The following is a 23,891-nucleotide window of genomic DNA, read 5'->3' as shown; positions in this document are numbered from 1 at the left end:
GCTGTTACGTCGACATGAGGAACCTCCGAAGAAAGAAATGACCAAGGACTGGACTTTGTGGAGGGGACGACCCCCTCCAAAACGGAAAAAGAGACTTCAAGCAGAGGAGGAACCGGTAAAATAGAAGAACCGGCCTCCCCATTGAGAGTGAATGTGCGACAGAATGAAAGTGATGGATGAATGGGACGCGACTGGATCTTCTGCCGGGCTGAAAGGAAACCACCCGAGACGAGTTGATCTTAAGAAGGGAGCCGTTGTAACAGCCGGAGACCAGATGCTGCAAGAACAGCTATGGGACGGAAAAGGAACGGGGGTGCACCGTTAGGCTATTCGGGACGAACAGCCTTAAGGAGGGAGCAGTGTAACATGTTGCGCGACAATATTTACTAGAATTATGAACCTGCGTAGTTAATTATCCATTAATAATTGACCTGCATTTTGAAATAAGAAAGAATTAGAAAGAATGAGGTAAATTTCACAAAGTTTATAAAAATATGACTGCCTCTGTGGTCTAATGGTCAGAGTTCCTGGCTACATATCCAGAGGTCCCGGGTTCGATACCCAGAGGTACCTGATTTCCTGAGAAGTAGTGGATCTCAACGGGGTTCACTCAGCCTCGTGAGGATAATTGATGAGATATATCCAGTGGTCCCTATCCTGAGCCAGATCAATCCAATCAATACCATCCCATCCTATCTCTCTAAGATCCATTTTAATATTATCCACTCGCCTACGCCTTCGTTTTTCCATAAGTCTCTTTCCTTCTGGCCTTCCCATCAATATCCTACCGGCTACTTTTTCTCCCCATTCGTGCTCCATGCCCTTCCCACCTCATCCTCTTTGACTTGATCATTCTAATTATACTTGGAGAAGAGTACAAGTTATGAAGCTCCTCATTATGCAGTTTTCTCCAACCTCCCGTCACTTAATCTCTCTTCGGTCCAAATATTCTCCTCAACACCCTCAGTGTATGTTCCTCCCTTAATATCAGAGACCAAGTTCCACACACATGCAGAACCACAGACAAAATTAGTATGCATTCATACAGAATAAATTATAAATGATAGTAAGACTAAAGAAATTACTATTTTGTTGCTCTCTTATATAATTATAATGTGAAACTTTTGCAATAAAATGCTCTTAAAATCAGACGCATTTTGGAAATTGTTCTATTAGCTTCATTAGCCTGAAGCGTGCTACTATAAAGACAAGATTTAATAGTTCAGACCCCTATCGGCTGCCATAATTCTAATATTGTCTTTCTAATCGCTTGCCTGACCTGTATGATCTACCGCAATATTAAAAAAATAATTTTTGCTCATTCTTCTTTTCTGTGCATAAGATTAATTTTATGTGGTTTCCGTTTGTTGCATTATCCGCAAACATAACACTAAACACTGATTGTACTTAGGTTTGCAGCAGAATCGTCACGTATCTCCTTTAATACTGACATTCACGATGTGTCATATTAATTTATAACATTAAAACCAATGAGCCTGATATATGTGTATAGGCTAGTTCACGTCAAGTAACAGTTAATTTGTTAAGAAAATCACGTGTTCGTCAAGATGCACAAACACAATTATTCATTCAGATAATGTGACTTAGAGGAATCATTATTCAAATAAAATTAATTTAATTTGAATATTTTGTGTGCAGTACACAAGTAAAATTTTAAAAATGCTGTCAGTTGAAGATTGGAGTTAGGTTCAGTTCCTTTGTGTCACATGTCAAGTAAGTTGCCTGAAATGTAGAAATAAATGCAAAGTCTATGTACTAAGAATGGAACAAGTGGTAGCGTAGTTAATTGAAGCACTGTGCTACAAGCCAGAAGTTTGCGGGTTCGATTCCCAATGAGGTTATTGAAATTTTCATTTAATCTATTCCTTCCAGTCGCTCTATTGGCTCTGGGGTCGACTACGCCTCTAACAGTGGGTCGCGCCATAGCTCAAGCGGTTAGTCTCTGGCTTTCCACCCCGGCGGCCCGGGTTCGATCCAGGGTCTGATCAAGTGGGATTTGTGGTGGACAAAATGGCGTTGGGGTAGGTTTTCTCCGAGTCCTTCGTTTTTCCCTGCCAATCTTCATTCCACCAATTGCTCCACAATCACCCTCACCTATCATCTGGGGCTGGTACAATAGGCCAGAAGTGGCCGCAGTACAAGGGACTTAGTCCCACCCCACGAGCAAAAAAAGAAAAATCCTCTAACATAAACGAGTACCAGGAATCTTCCTGAGGGGTAATTTGGCGGCCGGCGCGTAAGGCTGACAACCTCACCGCCATCTGTGAACCGATTTTCTAGAAAATGTGGGAACCTCGATGTCTCACACACCTATGGGCCTCCACGGACTGTTACAGGGATAGCTTTACCTTTTTATATATATTATGAATAGAACTTACAAAATATATGATAGATAAAATGTGAACGTTATTCGGGATTTCGATAATGTAAGTTTTATCTCCTTCCAAAATAATATCAGAATTTGAGCATAATTGGATCCTGATAATTAGATACTTTATCTGCACAAGCTTCATCTTTCACGATAAATGATACAAACTCCGTCCCAAGTGCAAACATATAATATATATTGTTTGCACTTAGGACGGAGTTTGTATCATTTATCGTGTAGAGTGCAACAGAATGCTTAAATATAATAAAATATAATATTCATCTTTCAGCCAAGAACATCAGAATTTGGTGTTACAAACAGATCTTGAACAAAGATATCTCAGTAAGTTTGGTGCTTATCGGTTCCTCATTGGCTAGGGATTTGGTCACATATTTCTGTGTTGTGGCAGTGTAGCATGGAGAATGCGTTATCCACTTCCCCCGCAGGTTCTGAACCGGAAGGAGAGCTACCCAGAAACTTCAGCTTCCAAAGCACGTGTCATCTGGCCCTGGATCTGTGCAACAGCAACTACAGCTGCAAGGTAGCCCTACAGGCCGTGCTCCGCTACTGCGACGCGAGCCGCTGCAATCGGGAGTCCTGCATGGACGCGCTGCAGAACTTTTATAGAACCTCGGAACTTAGGTGGAGCCTCGAAATCGCATTCTGCCTCTGCAAGTAAGTACAAACATTCCTCTACGTAAGAAATAGGTTCGTAACTTAAAATTATTGTTATATAATGACGCTTCTTAATACTTTCAGTTTATGAGTGTTTGGGGTATTCATTTATTCATCAATGGCTCTACAGCCCTTTGTTCTTCAGTTTCTTAATCATAATATACTTGAAAGGATTCTGACGACGGTATATGCCGTACAGAACTGTTAGGCTTATTTTGGACTCTATCCATCATCTGGTATATATAAAACATAAAACTTAACGTTTCGGAGACTGGATCTGTCTCCGTCCTCAGGTGGACTGAACCTAGTGATTGAGACTAGCTCTTTCTAACGGGCCCAACTGAGTAGGTCTATCCTGCCTCATCCACCTGAGGCAGTCGAGTCAACGAAACGTTGTGGTTTTTCTTCTTATATATACCAGACAACGTATAAAGTCAAAAATAAGCCTTATAGTTCTGCTCTTAATCATTGTTACAAAGTTTATATGACTCCCTGGACGGGGGATCAGCCCGTCGCCAGGCCGTTACCTACACGTATATACACGTGACAATACAAACAGAATAAACGCGCACACAGACATCTACGCCCTGAGTGGGATTGCAACCCACGACCCCAGTGTTCGAGCGAAGAGATGTCATGCCTTAGACCGCATGGCCACTGTGATAGGAGTTTTGGGAAATTAGGAAGTTTAATTATTGCTGAAATACCAAAGTAGCTGAGGTAAATCACGTTCGAAACGTGTAAGATTTGAAGTTTTCACGGCGGTGACTATGAAGAAAGTAGTCTTCTGGTATGTGGCGCCGTGTAGAAATTGTGTTACCGACATTTCGGAGGAACGTATCGCCTCCATTTTCAGGGTAGAACAAGAAATAAAAGAAGAAAATCCGCTAGCGAAGAACCAGCGTGAGCAGTTGCGAATATACTAATGTCTAATATCACATTAATCTATTTGCGCCTGCTCACGCTGGTTCTTCGCAAGCAGATTTTTCTTCTTTTTCCTTCCACCCTGAAGATGGAAGCGATACGTTCCTCCTAAATGTCGGTTAACACAATATCTAAAAGGCGCCACATCCCAGAAGACTGCTTTCTTCATGTTCGAAACCGTTGGTCCTCAAAAGCTGTAATCCCGAAACATATGCAGCATGAAATCCACGTATCATTTGTTCCGTGCCTGGTATGTGCGTGCGGCTAGTAATACCTCCCCTCACATATTTTCGTAGAAACTTATAGCCCCTGTTACTGATAGAGTAATATTAATTCCTGTTTGAAAATGTTCGTTGCCTCATAATAATTCCATATGAATATCAGTCAAGTATTCCAACCTTAATTTACTAAAACGCTAGCTCTCGGAGCATGAACACCGCTGTTCTATTCTATTCATGACTTTAAAGCCCTTTTGTTTGAACCTTGGCAGCTTTTCCAGTTTCTTGACCTTTTACGTAGTCGGTAGGACTCCTTGAACGAGTGCTCTGTCCATCGCAAGGCCACTTCCTGTACACAGAACAACACAAACACAGAATAAACGCACACAGACATTCGTGTCTCAAGAGGGATTCGAACACACGATCCAAATATTTGAGAGGACGAAGAAGGCCGATTGCGTAGACCTTGTGGCCAGTGTGATCGGCTGCTGTTCCACATATCAGTAATAAGACTGAATTTTTGAAGATATCTAACCTCAAAACTGCTCTTAACTTTGGCATTTTCCGCCCTTTCTAGGAACGAAGCTTAATTCAAACATTTGTAGTTCTCGCTTTTTCTCGTTGATTGCGATGTTAAAATTGCTGTCATTAGGCTGTCTCCAGTCAAGCCGAATGCTCGTTAATGTTTACATTTTAAGCGCATCCTTTGAACTCTGATTATTGTCACGTGGTAAGTGCCCAAGGACAAGCTCGCTATTTGCTTTTGTCACTTTCCAGTGATCTGTAACACTCAGGTAAGGAATTTATTTATCTTGGCTAGTTCCGCCAATTTAGCCACATAACAGTGTTGTCAGTTTTGCTATAGTAATCGCTATGGAAACTGATGACAATGTACGAATTGTCGCCGTTAATGAGTAACGGCTAACGACTGAAAACGTATCAGCGATAAATTGCTATAAGCTGGCGAAGGATTTGAGTACTCGAAATTGTTATCGCAAATTTATGACGTAATGAATGTACAAATGCACGAGAGAACAACCAAATTATGTACTTCACTACGGAATTCAACCAACACGCCTTGAGGCCGGCCCATAGCTCAAGCGGTTAGTCGCTGGCTTCCCACCGCGGCGGCCCGTGTTCGATCCCGGGTCTGGTCAAGTTGGATTTGTGGCGGACAAAGTGGCGCTGAGGCAGGTTTTCTCCGAGTACTTCGGTTTCCCCTGCCAATCTTCATTCCACCAATTGCTCTACAATCACCCTCACCTATCATCTGGGGCTGGTACAATAGGCCAGAAGTGGCCGCAGTACTAGAGACTTAGTCCCACCCCACTAGCAATAAAAAAAATGCACGGCCTTTAAAAATATATCTTCCTACTTTATGCGGGACACTGGCAAATCTGACCAACATTTTCCTTGATATTCCTCGGCCATTCCAGGAAATCACAAGGATATTACCTCAAAACGGTCACTTCCTGCCACATCGCTTTCAATTTATTACTCGTTGAATTCATATTGTCAACGACGATACCAAGTAGAAAACATTGGTTGTCTTTAGGTCACCGAAGTTAAGCAACATTGGGCGTGGTTAGTACTTTGATGGGTGACCGCTTGCGAACACCACTTGCTGTTTGGTTTTATTTGGAGACAGGCGATAACGTAGTTCTATTTTATTACTAGTGGTGTGGGACTAAGTCCCTTGTACTGCGGCCACTTCTGGCCTATTTTACCAGCACCAGATGATAGGTGACGGTGATTATGGAGCAATTGGTGGAATGAAGATTGGCAGGGGAAACCGAAGTACTCGGAGTAAACCTGCCCCAGCGCCACTTTGTCCACCACAAATCCCACTTGATCAGACTCGGGATCGAACCCGGGCCGCCGCGGTAGGAAGCCAGCGACTAACCGCTTGAGCTATGGCGCAGTCTTAGCGTAGTTGGTTGAGGCACTATACTACAAGCAAGAATGTCGCAGGTTCGAGTACCGATGAGGTGGATATTTTCAATTGACCTAATCCTTCCAGTTGCTCTATGATCCTGTGTTCGACTCAACGTCTAACAGAAATGTGTACCAGGAATATTCCTGGGGGGTGAAAGGCGGCAGGCGCGTGAGGCTGACAAACTCACTGCCATCTGTACCGATTGTCTAAAGAAAATGTAGAGGCTTCGACGTCTCACAACCCTATGATCCTCCACACCCTTGTACGTTGATATTTTTAACTTCTCATCTTATTGTTTGATCCTATATAATGTAAGATACCGACAGTGACTTTAAATAAACAGTGAATAAAGAATTACACAAAGACACCTTTCATCTGACGTCCCGCATAGCGTGACCCTGTCTGTTACTCCATCCCCTGGTTGGACATTAATGACACAGGCATTGCGTCATGGCGGTTCATTGAGCTCGGTATGAAAAATATGTCATTACTCGTACATGACAACTACACCTCGGAAATTTCTAGACCTTGCGGGTATATGAGGTTCGAATGACCCTTGTGCACTCGGCATATTCAGGAAGCTCTGCACGTATATTTACACGCAGACCTTATTCTTCAGATTACCGCTCTCGATCCTGTTACGGTCATTTCCGTTTCTAGTGACAGAGAGAATATTGAAATAGAGCTGAGATAAAGTTATCTTAAACCTGTTTGCACAAAGCGTATTGTGGGGCTATGGTAACATTGCCTGTATGCCTGATTACATCCATTCGTCTTACAATATTGTAACGTACAANTTTGTACTAATGTACCATCGACATAAACCTTTATATCTTATTTTTGGAGTTTTTTTCGAAATTTATAAATCCCATTCTATGTAATATATCGCTTAAACACGTGATGCGCACAGAACATAATAATTCTGTCGTGTTTACCAAAGGAACAGTTGCGTTGCTAAGGCCGAGAACAAAGAACCGAAGTCCTATGACTCTAAAATAGAGTCGGCCCCCCCAATTCCACTCTCTAGCAGTTCGCCGAGTTGTTGATTCGTGTGTCTGTTTCACCTGCTTCCTACAGGAGACCGGCACAGTTCCAACAAGTCCATCTCTGGAACTGGGCTCCGGGGAGCCATACAGAGCTTCAGACCGACTACCAATTAAAGGTGCAGCTTCCCCTTCGCCCAGCATATAAATCTCTTCACACTTTTTTCCTACTCAGGAAACGTCCGTTTCGTTTCGACATGGTTGTGGGTCCGATCCTCTTTCAGCAGAAGGGCGTCTGCCTCATAAAACTCAATAATCTGATCCAATGCAATCAACACCCTCTCCCCCAAACCTCAAGGTACTTTTTGCCAGTCAAATACTTGAATGCGATATGAATGAGATTTACGAATTACACTGTAAATCCGATTTATAATAACATCACAAAAGAATTTGAACAGTTTTACGTTTCAGGCAGGTTTCCTTCTCACAGGATACTTACTGCAGTTTTGCAGCGCATATCCCATGGATTTAAATGCGAAATGGTTGCTCCATATGTGGCTCTGTCAGTACAAACCAACTAACTTCATGGAATTGAGCCCTTCTTTAGAAGCCGTCAATTGTGCAGCTACTCAAGAATTCCCTAGCATTTCATGGGAACCGAAGGTTCATTACTGTGTTAACAAGAGCTCTCCGCTGGTCCCTATCCTGAGCCAGATGGATCCAGTCCATACCACCTCATCCTATCTCTCTAAGATCCATTTTAAATTTTTCCAAGCACCTACATCTTGGTCTTCCTAGTGATCTCTTTCCTTCTGGATTTCCCACTAATATCCTATATGCATTCCTCTTATCCCCATTCGTGCTACATGCCCTGCGCATTTTATCCTCCTTAACATGATCGTTCTAATTATATTTTGTGAAGAATTCAAGTTACGAAGCTCCTCATTATGCAGTTTCCTCCTGCCTGTGGGTACTACCCTTTTTTATTTGTTTCCTATCCTTCCTTTGACCTTCTTTGTTTCCTTGTTTCGCTTCTTAAGGTATTGTGCATATATTTTTTCGACGCCTCAGCTTAATTACTTCGCACTGTACCAGAAATGCTCGCCTTCAGATAAATTATACTTAACAAAGTAAGAGGAAAAAATATATGAATAAAAAACAGGAAATAAATAAACTAACAAATATTGAAATGTATTTGTGCCTTTAGATTGTTGTTACTTTTCAGTTTCGTGTTAAACAGTTTCCGTTAATTATAGATAATGTGGATTCATATGCTTGTGAACGGCCAAATATTCATGTAAAGTCAGGTTTTCTTTTAACGTGTATTCAAGTAGATGCTATAGGGTTCTGAGGATGGTGTATAACACACAGAGATACTGGGTTTTCGGACTTTGTCCATCGTCTGGGTTCTAATTAACTAAGTTTGAGGCTAGATCTTTCTAAGGGACCCAACAGAGTAGGTGTCTTCCCTCACCTGAGGGCGGAAACAGATCCAGTTTCCGAAACGTCGTGTTTTCTTATTTATTTAGAATCTCTGAATGTATTGTGACGTGTTGACAACAACTTGCTTTACGTTACAAAGTTACTCTTTACTTATATGTGACGCCATAAAATCTGGTAGAAGTTTACAGACTTTAAGAAGGAAAGTACTACGTCCACCTTTACTGTCGATGAATACATTCAGCAAGTATAATGTTGCCAGACTACACGACGTCACATTTCGTACGATATTGCTCACATTCACAGCCATTAGAACCGGAAGTCCGCCATATTTTATTTTCTTAGACATACTAGACGGAGGTATATTGAACTCGTGAAGGCCTCTGATTCATCGACACTCACAGTGAGACGTTTTCGTTTTCCTTTAACGTTTCAAGTCTCTGAGACAGAATGGATAAAAGTTTCGATTAGTAGGAGCAACGTGGAGGCAACCTGCAACATCTGTTGTCAGGCGACGCGATATCATAACACAAAAAGACCATATTATTAACTTTCAGGGCAGCTGAATCCTCAGATTTTACAGAAATTTCACATTTTAATATAATTTTCCACCCTCCTTTCTCAGAAGATGATAGAATGTATTTACAATCCTTCTCGGAATTCCAATAAGTTATCTCTTGGTAACTTAGCCCTTCTCTTGACTATCATTTAGAAAGGGAGACATGAAATTTGTAACGATATTGTGGGAGCCGGGATAGCGCAGCCGGTATAGCTGTATGACTGAGGGGTCACAGTTCGAGTCCCGGTAGGGTCAAGAATTCTCTCTTCTCCACGTCGTCCACACCGGTTCTGGGACCCACCCTGCTTCTTATCCAATGGGGTGCGGGGGTAAAACGGTCATGGAGTGAAACTGACCACTTACCTGCAACTAATGCCGAGGTCAAGAAAATGTGGATCTATTCCTCCACTGCCCCATGCGCCTTCATGATGTAGCGCTTAATTAGTTAAGCACAGGCATAACTATATTTATTAATTTATTTTTATTCCAATTCCGTTCTGAATGCGATGCGGATGAGTAAATTTTTATGTGTGGTTGTAGAGTGATCTGCGTTCTTGGCTACAGATCCAGAGGTCCGAGTTCGATTCCCGGCACTATAAGATATTTTCTGAGAAGTAGTGGTTCTGGAACGGAGTCCACTCAGCCTCGTGAGGATAATTGAGCCGCTATTTCAAGGAAATAGCTGCTCCGGTTTAGAAAACCGAAATTAACGGTCGTGGGGATTCGTTGCCCTGACCACGCAACACTCTCTATCCGCAAAAGTTGACACTAAACTTCGCCGACAAGCGGCGGTCGCTCGGTCGGTAGTGTTTGCTTGCGGACTAAAATCACGGAGTTTGTTTTAGGCTGGAGAGGAATGGGAATATATTTTATTTAATTACTGAAATCCTTCAATTTGCTTATTTATATCTAGGTTATAATGATCAGTATGTTGTTTGATTACGTCACTGTTCCGGCTGCCAGTTTTATGCATGCCAGGTCGTCAAAATTGTGAATCAGAAGTCGATATGATTTGCGAAGTTCTGACACCTAGCAAATTTCAGGATACCCATGCATTGAGAGCATTGGTCGGAATGAACCGAGAGAAATGTCAGTTACCACAACCTGTCTGTCTGTCTGTCTGTCACGATTCAGTTGGGGTGCAGCCTTACGTACCACAATACAATACATTGCAAACAACGGACAATGAAAACACTGTCGATGAAGATGCTTTTGGTTGCCGCCACATGGTTTTGAAGTATACATATTGTGGTATAGAGATCCGTTGAGGAGTTACTCCTGGCCCTTTCTGGGTTTACATGGCGGAAAGTTGTGGGATCAACTCCCAATTAGGTCATTGGATTTTTCATTTATCTAATCCTTTCAGCCTCACTATGGCCTTGGTGTCGACTCAGCGTCTAACAGAAATGAGTTCCAGGAATGTTCCTGGCGGTAAAAGGCGGCCGGCGCCTAAGACTGACAACCTCACCGTCATCTGTGAGCCGATTATCTAGAAAATGTGGAAACCTCAACGTCTTACAACCCTATGGGCCTCCACGGCCTGTTACAGAAGTAACTTTACTTTTAACTTAATTCTTATTTGGAACAATAATAATATTCGACTGAAATTGGCAAGAATTATTATAGAGAACTGACTTAAGAACGGGCTGTGATAATTAGCAATCGAAAATAGATTTCGTTTCAGAAGAAATCCTTAATGAAGCTCTCCAAATCGAGTGTCTTTTTCTAACATGGGTGCTCAGAAATTGCAACATTATTTCATAGGGCGTGACGGAAAATTGTACGCCACTTTCTGTGAATAAAACTTATACGTAAAACTTTCGATATATCGCACTCGCTGAATAGTATGTTGATCTGTTGGATATGTTACGTGATAATTTTAAAAAGGACGAATATTAACTGGACTTAATTCATACGTACCACCAGAAATATCATATATGATTGAAGATGTAATTGAATTGTTAATAACAATTATGACCCCCAAATTATGGGCCGCAAATCAACGAACATTGACATGTCTGTGATTTAAACAGAAACGATTTAAAATTACATAAAAAGGTAGTTGAAACTGGTCCTTTAAATTAAAATTTCACAAAGAATATCTTGATATTGTCATTTATTCTGGTAACGCAACAAATAATTAATGAGGTATCTGGATTGATGAATCGATTTATTGGACAATAACCAGGCGGATCTACAAATACTTATAACACTTCAGAAGGTTCCTGGAACAATAACACAAAAAGTCTTCAACACTTCCACCCTTGGGTGCTCCTTGTACAAATTCGGTGAGCAGGTCTGTACCCAATCTCTCCTCTTCTGTCTTGTTCTCGAACTGGACTTCTTCCATTCGGCAAGACTCTCCAGTATCCAATCTCTTCTCTCTTCTGACTGCCTGTTTTTGGTCTATCTCTCCCTGAGATAGGTTTTGGTAGGACTGTACAGATATCACCTCCCCCAAAGGCTCCTACTTCACGTATCTGTCTTTCGTTGCTGTGTGAACATTTACCTGTCCGTTGTAATGGAAATGTTTCTGTATGCGTTGCCTAAGAATCGATGTCTCTATCATAGCCTCGGAGACGTGTTTCAAAAAGCCGTTACCTAGTAATGGATTGATATCACAATATTATCTCGGGCATTTTTCTTTCCCTTTGCTAAATAACATTTCTCCTGCAACAAAATTTTATGCAGATGAAAACAGAAAACATTAAATTTTATGGTCCTGTGATATGAAAAGAGAAATTTTTTTACTGCTAAACCAGTTAATTGCCGGTCACGGTAGCCGAGCGGTCTAAGGCATGCACTGTCTTCGCTCGCTTGGAAACCTGGATCGTGGGTTCAAATCCCACTCAGGGCATGAATGTTTAGTGTGTGTGTGTGCGGTTTTCTGTGTTTGTCTACAGGTACAGGTCTTGCGACGAGCTGATCACCCGCCCAAGGAGTCCTATCGAATGTGTAAGATCTAGAAAAACCGAAGTGAACGGAGAAGTTCATGGAGGTAGGCCTAGGCCCACTGGGGCTGTAGTGCCAAGGAAAAAAAAATGTTAATCAGACCCATGGCGGAAGACTGACACTAATATTCGTTAATGTAATCTAAGTAGGGTTTCAATACTTGGAAGGAATTACTGTGTTTGTGTTTCTGACTTAATAGGATTTTGTAACAGAATGCATGTACCTGTGGTAGTGTGAGAACTGAGGAACCGTATAAACAACAAAGGCTGACTCTAAATGCCAATTTTCATAGCTCAGTTGTTCAGTATCAGCTTGTTTTGCAAAAAAGTATGTTCCTTTGAAGGTAGAATCAAACAGTGCTGGCAGCAATGCGCTGTCTGCGACAGTGAGACGTAAACAGTAACATATACAGGGTGTGCACAAAGTCTCTTTATCCACTATATAGAATATAGTATTGTCGCGTAAAAGGGGTTAGCATGACGAATGGATTTGATGATTAGATTCATTGGATGCTCACAAACCGTAAGTAAAATAATTATAACACATAAAATAAAGTCTTCAAATCACACATCAAGTCTTCACAGGTTGATTTATAATTCTTCTTCAGTAATTTTCTTACAACTTCTGAACTCTCCAGCTCTCTTAACGCTCACAGCTCCTAGTTTAAAATTTCTCTAATCCTACAAAAGTCAAAGTCAAAGTCACATTACGATTGACGGTCAGTCAGTCAGTCAGTCTTGGTGTGGAGCCCCATCTGTGGTTCATGACCAGATATTTATTATTGTTTGACAGTTATGGTCTTGTTTATGTGGGGCGCCCTCTCTGACAAGAAGACGGATCCTCATGGTGCATTTCACGAATGACTTAATGGATTTCGTTTAAATTTGTTTTGCGCCGGATCTTTCACTTCAAAGGAAATTTAAATTGAGGGTGTTTAAAAACAGGGTATTAAGAAGAATGTTTCTGTCTGAGACGAAGGAAATAACAGGATGTTACATAAATTTCTTCATGTATAACTCTTTATTTCATCCTTCACCAAATGTTATTAGTAAAAAAATTCGATTTGAATCAGTCTACACAACAATAAATTAAAAAAATAAACAAGTTAGACACTATTACATCAACATCAGTTTCATTCTTTTAGTGAATTATGTACAAGATATATACCAGAAATATTATATGTTATTAACATTATCAGGTCAAGGAGGTCGAGATGGGCGGAACATTTAGAAAGCAGCAGAACTCTGATAAATGAGTATACAATTTTAGACCTCAATGGGAAAAGCAACGTGTGATACTTAAACGAAGACAGGAGAGCAGTTCATTTTGAATCGGGGTATGAGGGTGTGCAAATGGATTCAGCTGGCAAAGGATACGAATCGGTGATGAGCTCTATTTGTTACGGTAATGAACTTTCGGGTCCGGAGAATCAAGAACTCTTGCTTTATTTAGACATTTTGCAGTGAAAGACGACAGAACCTCTCTCTTATNAGACTGCTTTCTTCATAGTCACCGCCGTGAAAGCCTCAAATCTTACATTTTTTCTGAAATGTTTGCCAAACTGTGACCGCCTCTGTGGTCGGTCTAATGGTCAGAGTTCCTGGTTACAGATCCAGAGGTCCCGGGTTCTATTCCCAGCTCTACCAGATTTTCTGAGATGTAGTGGGTCTGGAACGTGATCCACTCAGCCTCGTGAGGATAATTGAGGAGCTATTTCAAGGAAATAGAGGCTTCGGTCTAGAAAACCGAAATTAACTGTCGTGGGGATCTGTTACGCTGACCACGCGACGCCATCTATCCGCTAAAGTTGACACTAACTTCGCCGACAAGCGGCGGTCGCTCGGTCGGTATAGATTGCTTGCGGACTAAAACCACGGAGTGTGTTATTTTTTTTTGTTTGTGCCTAACTGCAAATTTTTCCAAGAGAAATATAGACGTTATTGGGATGTTTTTTCAAGTATTTTTGTATGAAAAGAACATCTTTATGAAAATTGATAACAGCTACATTTAGTTCATAAATATCTCCTGATTTAGTAGATTATCGGCAGTTACATGTTGGTTATTCTCCGTGGTTTTTCCTGCTATATGCACCGCCTATCCATAGAGAGAGAAATGTAGTGTCTACCTTGAACAGGAAAGCCATTTCCTCCCCTGCATCTAATGGCGTCTCCAGAAGATGAATGCATAAGTGAGTATAAGCTGAATGGGCTGGTCCAACGATATCACTCGAGACTTGTATTACGGAGGTTCTCAGTGCGAGTCTCAGATGGAACACCGACTGTCTTTAATCAGGGTTCTCATAGCTTTCCTCAGTCCTTTCAGAAAATTTTTGGGACAAAACCTCAATTATACCACCACATTTACTTTTCAAATTCTTAAAAATTCATCGCTCATTAATCATCTTGCTATAGTTTCGATATTGATATAGTCGTTAAGTAATCAAAGAAAGAATTAAAGTTTATGGCCTCGATTTATATGTTTCGATGACAGTAGTGCCAACTGTATTAAAATATACCTAGTCTTGGTTCTTTTCGAAGAGATAATTTTGTCTTAAGCGACAATTGTTATCAAAAACATGAATTTTTGAGAAGGAATTACATACTGAGCTTGTGATGAAAACGCACTCAGTTGTATACTACAAAATATCTTTATTATATGAGCTGTTTTATAACCAGTAATCATAATGAAGCACAAAACACTCGACCAGTTGCTGTACATACGCAGATGTTCACTTCGCTATTGTAATACGCCGTGTAGCTTCAGTTGATAATCTAATGAAAGGCCCAAGTCCAGTGAATCACGTGTCACTTGGGCTTCTTTTAGGGGTTTTCAAGGCGCTGTTAGTATTTTTGGGGCGTCACTTCTACATCCTATCCGGGTCGCAGTTCATGGGCAACCTCGAGTATCTCATTTATAATTACGTAATCTCAGAACAAAATGGAGCCTCTAAACATTGGGCGGTCAGAAGTTTCAAGTTCAACTAAAAAGGAAAATATTCCGTTTCATATATAATTATTAGTGCCGGCCACGGTAGCCGAGCGGTCTAAGGCATGTACTGTCTTCGCTCGCTTGGAAACCGGGATCGTGGGTTCGGATCTGTTTCCTGTGAGGTACGAACTGAATTCTTATATATTATTCTTATACACTGCCGGTCACGGTAGCCGAGCGGTCTAAGGCATGTACTGTCTTCGCTCGCTTGGAAACCGGGATCGTGGGTTCGGATCTGTTTCCTGTGAGGTACGAACTGAATTCTTATATATTATTCTTATACACTGCCGGTCACGGTAGCTGAGCGGTCTGAGGCATGTACTGTCTTCGCTCGCTTGGAAACCGGGATCGTGGTTCGAATCCCACACAGGGCATGGATGTTTTATATATGTATGTGTTTATTCTGTGTTTGTTGTCTTGTGTTTAGGTAGAGACCTTGCGACGAGGTGATCACTCGTAAAATGAGTTCTACCGTCTATAAAATTATAATGAAACTGAAAATCATGAGCCATGGACCAAGGGGGCTATGGAGCCAGTGAAAAGAAAAATATTTATTTGTAGTTTAATGACGGTGACAATGACCTCGAATGAATTAGAAAGAATGTTAAAGGAAACAGTCTTGGTATAATTAGAGGTAAAATATTAGCATTGACCTGGAGGAACTGAGATAAACCATCTAAAACTTCAATGAGGATAGGAAGAATTCTGTCTTCTGGTATGTGTCGTCGTATATATCATGTGTAAACCGACTTTTCGGAGGAATGTATCGCCTCCATCTTCAGGAACATATATATACGTAGTAAAAATTTCAAGAATTCCGTCTTCTGGGATGTTGCGCCGTGTAGAACTTGTGTAAACCAACGTTACGAGGAATATATCCCCTCTGAAACGTCTGTTTTCACAAGATCTACACGGCTCCACATCCCAGAAGACGCATTCTTCATAACCACCGCTGTGAAAACCTCAAATATTCAATGAGGATAGTTGGTGTCCCAACAGATATTCGAACAAGGTACCTTCGTGATATAAGACAGGAGCATTACCGCTTGATCCAACTTATTAAGCGACAAGTAATCTAGTTATTTCACTTTGCGCATAGGGACGGGTCAGTAGCACCGCTCTACTAAAATTTATCCATTTTTATGTCACAGTATGCCCTTCATTGCCGTCGACTTCTGTGGGACTCCGTTGATTGCGTTATGTGATCGATTTCCTCTATGCCTTGCTGCGTTTCTTTTAGTCCCCCCCCCCGCAATTTTACAGGCCTACATAATTTCCAAATAGTACGCAGTAAACAAATCCCTGGTATTTTCGTTCGCAGCCTTTTGTCCCTGTTAGTTCCTGCGCGTGGTTTGCCGCTAAACCACTTTCGAGTGAGGTCACTATCAACGCCAGAATGTACCTGTGTTTCGTCCGTCCGCTCTGAGACATGCCTTTCTGTTTCAGTTATGTGTTTAATATTTCTAGGATGCTGTGAAAACTTATTGTGAATTTTGTTCACATTAAATCCGTCATAACTCGGACAAATATATTGATAACTTCGTTATTCTGTTGACGTTTCCTTCTTCTATGTACGAGGGAGAGTCAGTAAATAGGTAACGTAAAACGTGTGATATGCGAACGTGGATAAACTATTTATCTTTCGACATATCCTTCGCCAACATTGATACACTTGTCCCATCGCTTTATCAGTGCGTCGAATCCCGCAGCATAGAAATATTTTGACTTATCTCAGTCACTTCCGCACCTGGTCGGGCATCATCTGCGACTTTCGAACATCCTTGAGAGAATTTTTTGAATCAGTTGTGAACCGCTTTACGCGACAAACACTTCCCACCGTAAGCAGGAATCATTTCTTTATGAATATCTTTTGCATTGAATCCTTTTGACCACAAAGAAATGCATAACAACGCTGTTCTTCGGTAGCACATCCCTCAAACACGGGTACCATTTTGACTACTGAAACCAGCCTCTGAACATGTGCATGCGCGTCCGCTACCTAGACTATCATGAAGCTGGAGCGGTCTCCGTAGTCTAAGGGTAACGTTGCCACCTCATGACTCAAGGTACGCGGGTTCAAACCCGGCGTAAGTCGTGGAATTTTTAAGGGCGGAAAAATTCAGGGAACAAGTCCTCCGGGAGGGACTTTAAGCCGTGTGTCCCGTGTCGTAGATTTACGACACGTAAAAGAACCTCATGTCTCTAGGAGACCTCTGAGCTAAATTACAGGTCTTTTCCCTCCCAAGTAGTCTCCAATGCCTCTGGTGGATGGGGGAAGCATCAAGGTACCGGGGGCCCACCTCGTTGGCTCTACGGGGGCTGATGGCACGCACCGTTACCGGTAGGGTATGGCGACAGTATAAATTAAAAGGGGGACCCACAATGGACCAATAACTGGTCTAAGTGCATGGGGAAACCCACCCCCTCCCATAATACATACATACATACATCATGAAGTTGGACTGTGCTGCTATCTAGTGATATATATAGAAACCCTATTACATCCATCACAGATGTTTTACTTCTATTTGTGGGCCATTTACTGTCTCTCTCTTATAGTTTCTTTGTGGCTGTATTGCGTCACATAAATCATCACGATAACTTGAGTTAAAATAAAGGCGTACGTTTCGTTCTTCAGATAATCATTATCGGTACTCAGTAAACTAAGATCTAATGAATAAGAGATTATACTTATTGGTGGCTTTATCACAAGTGTTTTTAACTGATTTATATTATTAGCATAGAAATCATGTGGTGGCAGATGGTGTGTGATCGTTTTGGAAACTGGATCTGTCCAGTGATTGATGTTAGCTCTTTCTGAAGGACCCAACAGAGTAGGTGTCTCCCGCCTCGTCTGATGTTGGAAACAGACCAAATTTCCGAAACGTTGTGTTCTATAGTTTCTAGAATTCTGGACAATGGATAAAGTCCAAAATCCTGATAATTATGAGGACAGTGTTAATAGGGTCCATTTCTCATAAAAATCCTTTATTCATCACCCCTCTTTATGAACATACTGCCAACATTGCAATTTCATCATTATATTTCATGTTTAGAAATAAACGGGTATATTATTTAAGCATACTGGACTGTTTTATGGTCATTTTTTCTTTTATCTCATCTCGTTGAGCCATGTTGTATAGATTGCATTTCCAAATAAAAGTACGCATTACAGACGTACAGTATTGATGTCAGGTAACTTGGCTGATTTTCGTACTACTGACTCGTCGTCAAACAACATTGGCACACCCACGGTCTTAGTATTTTTCGTTTCCCACCTTTGCGCAATAAACAGAGAGGGAATTCAACGGCTCTGCCATTCCCGCATTTGTAACGCATGTAGATCGACCTGATCTGTTATGCGACTCCTCTTTACAGCAGAGTTGAGTGCCATCTATTATTAAATGGCCTAAAGCTCTACCTATGCCATGTGCGCCTCCTACGTTACACGCTGAAAGTTCAGAAGCTAATATGTCTCGTGAAGAGCATTAATAATGCACTTTGCAGGACGTTTAACGCTGCTCTCTTAACTATATAGATCGGGAAACATCAGAAGAATTTTGAAGTTGATCGTATGTCATAAGAAGAAATAATAAATAAGTAATCATTGCTTATTTTATGGTATTGTAACTTTATGTTGCGTATTCAATGACGTCATTAGTAACTGAGCCGGTCACGGTAGTCAAGCGGTCTAAGGCATGTACTCTCTTCGCTCGCTCGGAAGCCGGGATCGTGGGTTCGAACTCCACTCAGGGCATGGATGTCTGGTGTTTGTGTGTGTGTGTGTGTGTGTGTGTGCACGCGTTTTTCTGTGTTTGCGTACAAGTAGAGGCCTTGCGTCGAGCTGATCACCCGCCCAAGAGGTCCTACCGAATATCTAAGATCTAGTAAACCGAAGTGAAACGGAGTTTCATGGAGGTAGGCCAAGGCCCAAATTGGGGCTATAGCGCCAAAGGGAAACAAAATCAGTAGCTGAAGCTGCATACCTATAATGCTAAGATAATTTTTGAATAATGAATTGTAAATGATGAGGAAGGATTTCACTGTTGCCTAGTTTGAGGTAATGTCCTGGCATTTGTTTGGAGACATGAGGGGCAACCTCAGAAAAACCCAAGACAGTATAATCAGCATATCAACCGGTACTCGAACCAAGCAACTACAGAAGTCTTACGGCTTGCGTCAGCTTACTGAGTTCATTTAGAGGTAATGTTAAAGGAGGATTGTATGCGGGTTTTGACGAGTTATGCCGTCAACACAGTTTAGTCATTGTGGCCTTGACCCCACGCTTGGTTTAAGCCACCGCACGGTGCCCATCTGTCCTGTAGAATTATTCCTTTCATGACATTTCCACGCCAATTAGAATGATCAAGTCAAGGAGGATGAGGTGGCAGGGCATGTAGCACGAATGGGGGAGAGGAGAAATGCATATAGGATATTGGTGGGAAAGCCAGAAGGAAAGAAACCACTGGGAAGACCAAGACGTAGGTGGGTTGACAATATTAAAATGGATATCAGAGAGATAGGATGGGATGGTATGGATTGGATTGATCTGGCTCAGGATAGGGACCGCTGGAGGGCTCTTGTGAACAGGTAATGAAACTTCGAGTTCCATAAAATGGTGGGAAATTCTTGAGTAGCTGCAGAATTGGCGGCTCCTCCAGAAGGTCTCAGCTCCATAAGAGAGTAAGTAAGTAAGTAAGTAAGTAAGTAGTTCACTAAACTTCATTGAGGCGATAAAATCTCGGAAGATGGGGGAGTGGATATGTAGATACTCACTTTCTTGACCTCTTGACCTCGGCACTAGTTGGAGGTGGGTGGTCAGCTTCACACTCCGGCCGCTTTACCCCTGGTGAAAAGACCAAAAGTATCCATTGGATAGGAGGTTGGGTGGGATCCAGTGCCCGTCTGGACGACGTGGAGGAGAGAAAATTCTTGACCCTACAATGATTCGAACTCCGACCCCTCGGTCGTCCAGCCCGTAGCCAGTCGCTATACCGACTGCAATTATTATTATTCAGATGATATAAATGTCCTCGTTTTTTTGTTCTGTTTCTTTTGCTCGTGTTCACTTTGTAATTGGCCTTTGGGCTTCTAAGTTAGCACGTAAATCAATAAGAATTGAACCGAACTGAAAACCTTTTGTCCCCTCGCCTGCTTCCTCACTCAGTCAGATTTAACATGACTCGAATCCCAGCTACAGTAACTATTGAATGGAAGAGATTGAAAAATTCCTGCTAGTGTTATCTAAATGGAACAGCGATCCTTGCAGTTGGCATAGAAATAAGGCTTCTGTTCTATATGGCATTCAAAGAATATAACTTGAACACTTCCAGACATAGAGTTCTCCCTCTGGGCTATAACAGATACACAATGGTGACTATTCCTTACGCTACGTGCGACTACCAGTAGAGGATTTACGTGTTGCAGCAGTCGACCTTATTTTAACCGTCATATTTTCCAGTAGAATAAGGAAACTTACACGTATATTGGATTTGAAGGTAGAGAAATACTGCAAACGGGCTTCTAGATATACTAGTGTTCAAACTGAGGGCTATAACACGGTACAGTTTCTTCCTCGGTCCGCCCATTGGATTGTATCATACTGTGACATGACGCCTGAAAGCCAGAATAGACGTTCACTGATAGACAACGACTCGGTAAACAGGTTCCCACGTGAAACGAGTGAGCAAGCAGTGACTGAGGTATTCATTCATTCATCTGTAATCTGTCAAGACGACAGGTCCACAGTCTCTTCCGAAAGAGTTCCTCCACTTAATGCGATCTAGAGCTTTCGCCTTCAAATGAGAATATCATCTTCTGTCCCCAAGGTCATCCAGCATCTTCTTACGTCTTCTTCCTCGTCTTCTGGTCACTTCTATCCGCCCTTCTATCTTTCCTTCAATAACTTCTTTTAGAAGGCAGTTACTGCGTAAGATATGACCAATCCAATTAGCCTTCCGTTTTCTTATTTCGTGTAGGAGGTATTATTGAGCTATAATGGTGGAAACGGTGTTTTCTGTTGGATCGGTGCAGAGGCTATATAACGAGGATCCAAAGCCAGCTGAGCAGTAATTTAGGGAATGTCTTGAGACGACAGTTGAAAGAGATTGAGAAGAGATGGCAACGAGTTAGTTGAGCTGCAAGAGTGTGGCTTTGAAAAGAAGTTGTCATATGTGCTGCAGTTACAGTGAGATTGGTAAAATTACTGTGTTGAAATCCGTTGCCAGGATACGACTACTGAAGACTGAGAAATATTGTGCGTGTGTAACAGTGAACAGTAAAGTGTGGAGATCAGCGGTAGAGCTGTATTAGTTGTAGTTACGAGGTAAGAGTCATTCCTACACGAGACAGTAAATAAATATTATTAAGGACTAAATTTTTTAGTTCTCTTCATAAGGATTCTTCGAGATAATGTTGAGTCTCACAGGCCGAATATTATATTTTATATTTTCTTTTCTTAAGGGGACAAAACAGTACTTTTGAAATTACCATTCCCTCTCTCGCTCTCAGTGGAACATTTCAACTTTTAACATTTTTACGAAGTTCGGTATCAACGTCATGCAATGGAAAACCGTTCTAGATTCGTCAGTTTTTTTTTCCATTGCACTACAGCCCCAGTGGGCCTAGGCCTACCTCTACGTACTTCTCCCTTCACTTCGGTTTTTTTCTAGATCATACTCATTCGGTAGGACTCCTTGGGCGGGTGATCAGCCCGTCGCAAGGCCTCTACCTGTACACAAACACAGAAAAACGCACAAACACAAACTAAACATCCATGCCCTGAGTGGGATTCGAACCCACGATCCCGGTTTCCAAGCGAGCGAAGACAGTACATGCCAGATTCGTCAGTTTACTTCCCTAACTAACTGACTAACTGCAAGCATTGAGTCCTTCTTGAGAAGCCACTAGTTGCTCAATTAGTCAAGAATTTCCCAACACTTTTCAGCTCACTTTCATCATATCTTAATAGACCAGATGTGCCCAATACAATCCTTTCTCTCTCTATTAATTTTTTGGGGGGGGCTTCCTCTTCAAGTACATCCCTTCCGTCGCTTCAAATTGAAAACATCAAATGCCTCTTTCGTAACTTACCCATTAATATTCAATCTTCCACAGCTGACTTCATTATAAACTGTTGACAACTGCTTAATGTAGATTCGTAACGCTATTTCAATGGAACTAGCTGGGCAGGTGGCCTATCTCAGCCTAGTATAAAGAGATTTATTTAATAATATTGTAAAAAGAGGATTCTGTGAGATCATCAATTGCTCTGTGATGTTCCACAGTGCAAACTCCCGAAAAGGGGGGATGCACGAATGAGTTCATTTTGAATCCATGTAGTCGAAGTGCCGTTTATTGTCTGACGTCCATTATTGAGGAACTTTTAACAACTGGAAAGTCAGTAGTACTTGCATTATTCAGTGTGCCGAACTCGTTACGACAGTGATAACATGACTGGCTTGAATTCTTAACGTAATCCGTTTGCATCTCGGTCATAGAGCCGGTTCGATCTAAGTTATCCTTCCATGATATTTTCTGGATAATAATAATAGGACATTAGTCCTTCCTTCTAAGTCACATAATCCAGGAAGAAACAACACATATTCAAATCTGGGACATTCGTCTGAAATATTTTGTTCAATCTGCAAGATTCTTAATGATGTCATTCATCATCATCATCATCATCACTCATGGAGCCGAGCCCTTCTTGAGTATCCGCATAATTGGCAGCTACTCAAGAACTTCATAGCATTTTATGGAACCCGAAGGTTCAGTACCGTGTTCACAGGAGCCCTCCACTGGTCCCTACCCTAAGACGGATTCATCCAATCCATACCATCCCATACTATCTCTCTGAGATCCATTTTCATAGTCCACCCACCTACGTCTTGGTCTTCCCAGTGGTCTCTTTCCATATCGTTTTCCCACCTATATCCTATATGCATTCCTCTTCTCCTCCATTCGTGCTACATGCCCTGCCCACCCCATCCTCCTTGAAGAGGAGTACAAGTTATGAAGCTCCTCATTATGCAGTTTTCTCCAACCTCCTGTCACTTCTTCTCTCTTCGGTCCAAATATTCTCCTCAACACCCTCAGTCTATGTTCCTCCCTTAATGTCAGAGACCAAGTTTCACACTCATACAGAACCACAGGCAAAATTATAGCGTAGAACCTCTAATTTATACCATCAATTTTATCTTCTTAATGAAGTAAGTTAAAAAATTATGTATCTCCTATTTTTCAATATCTGGGAGCTGGGATAGCTCGGTCGGTTTAGCGACGGGCCTGTAGGTTTGACGTCAGAGGAATTAGTGTTCGATTCCCCGTAGGGGACAAAATGTTTTCTCTTGTCCACACAGTCAAACCCGACTCTGTGACCCACCCAGCCTCCTTTATCCTTGAATACTGGGATCTCTATCTCAGGACGGTGTTGCAGTGGTTAAAACTCACCGCTCAGTTCCATCTAGCGACGATGTTAAGAAATATGTAGCCGTAACTCCACTTCCCCACACGCCTTCTTCATGGCATAATGCTTAATTAATTATGCACACGGAAAACTTTATAATTTTTACTTTTATTGTTCAATATCTGCAATATATCAGTGTGTTTTATGTCTTTTGACGGTTTCGGCAAATTTTAACATAATCGGTTACTTTATAGAGGACTTTTGTGGTAATGTAGACGAACAGAAGGACGAGAGAAAACTGAAAATTTCGTAATTGACCACATGTTCACGTAAATAAGAGAAGTAGCTGCATGACATGTCGTAAACGTTTATTTATCGATATACACTGTAATTATTTGTAATTTAACATTTTTTATGGTT

The 23,891-nt window shown here is 41.6% G+C and overlaps 1 protein-coding gene across 1 annotated transcript in view; it reads left to right on the top strand.

Moving 5' to 3' along the window:
* LOC111862623 overlaps positions 1-23,891 on the top strand; it is a 200,443-nt gene that overhangs the window by 125,814 nt on the left and 50,738 nt on the right. The window contains exon 5 of the mRNA XM_023848141.2: positions 2,836-3,064. Coding sequence (XP_023703909.1) covers positions 2,836-3,064 — 229 coding nt within the window. The remainder of the gene's footprint in view (positions 1-2,835; positions 3,065-23,891) is intronic.

Source organism: Cryptotermes secundus, unplaced genomic scaffold, assembly GCF_002891405.2.
Source record: "Cryptotermes secundus unplaced genomic scaffold, Csec_1.0 scaffold2487, whole genome shotgun sequence".
NCBI classification, from domain to species: Eukaryota; Metazoa; Arthropoda; class Insecta; order Blattodea; family Kalotermitidae; genus Cryptotermes; species Cryptotermes secundus.
This window is presented reverse-complemented; position numbering and strand designations above follow the sequence as displayed.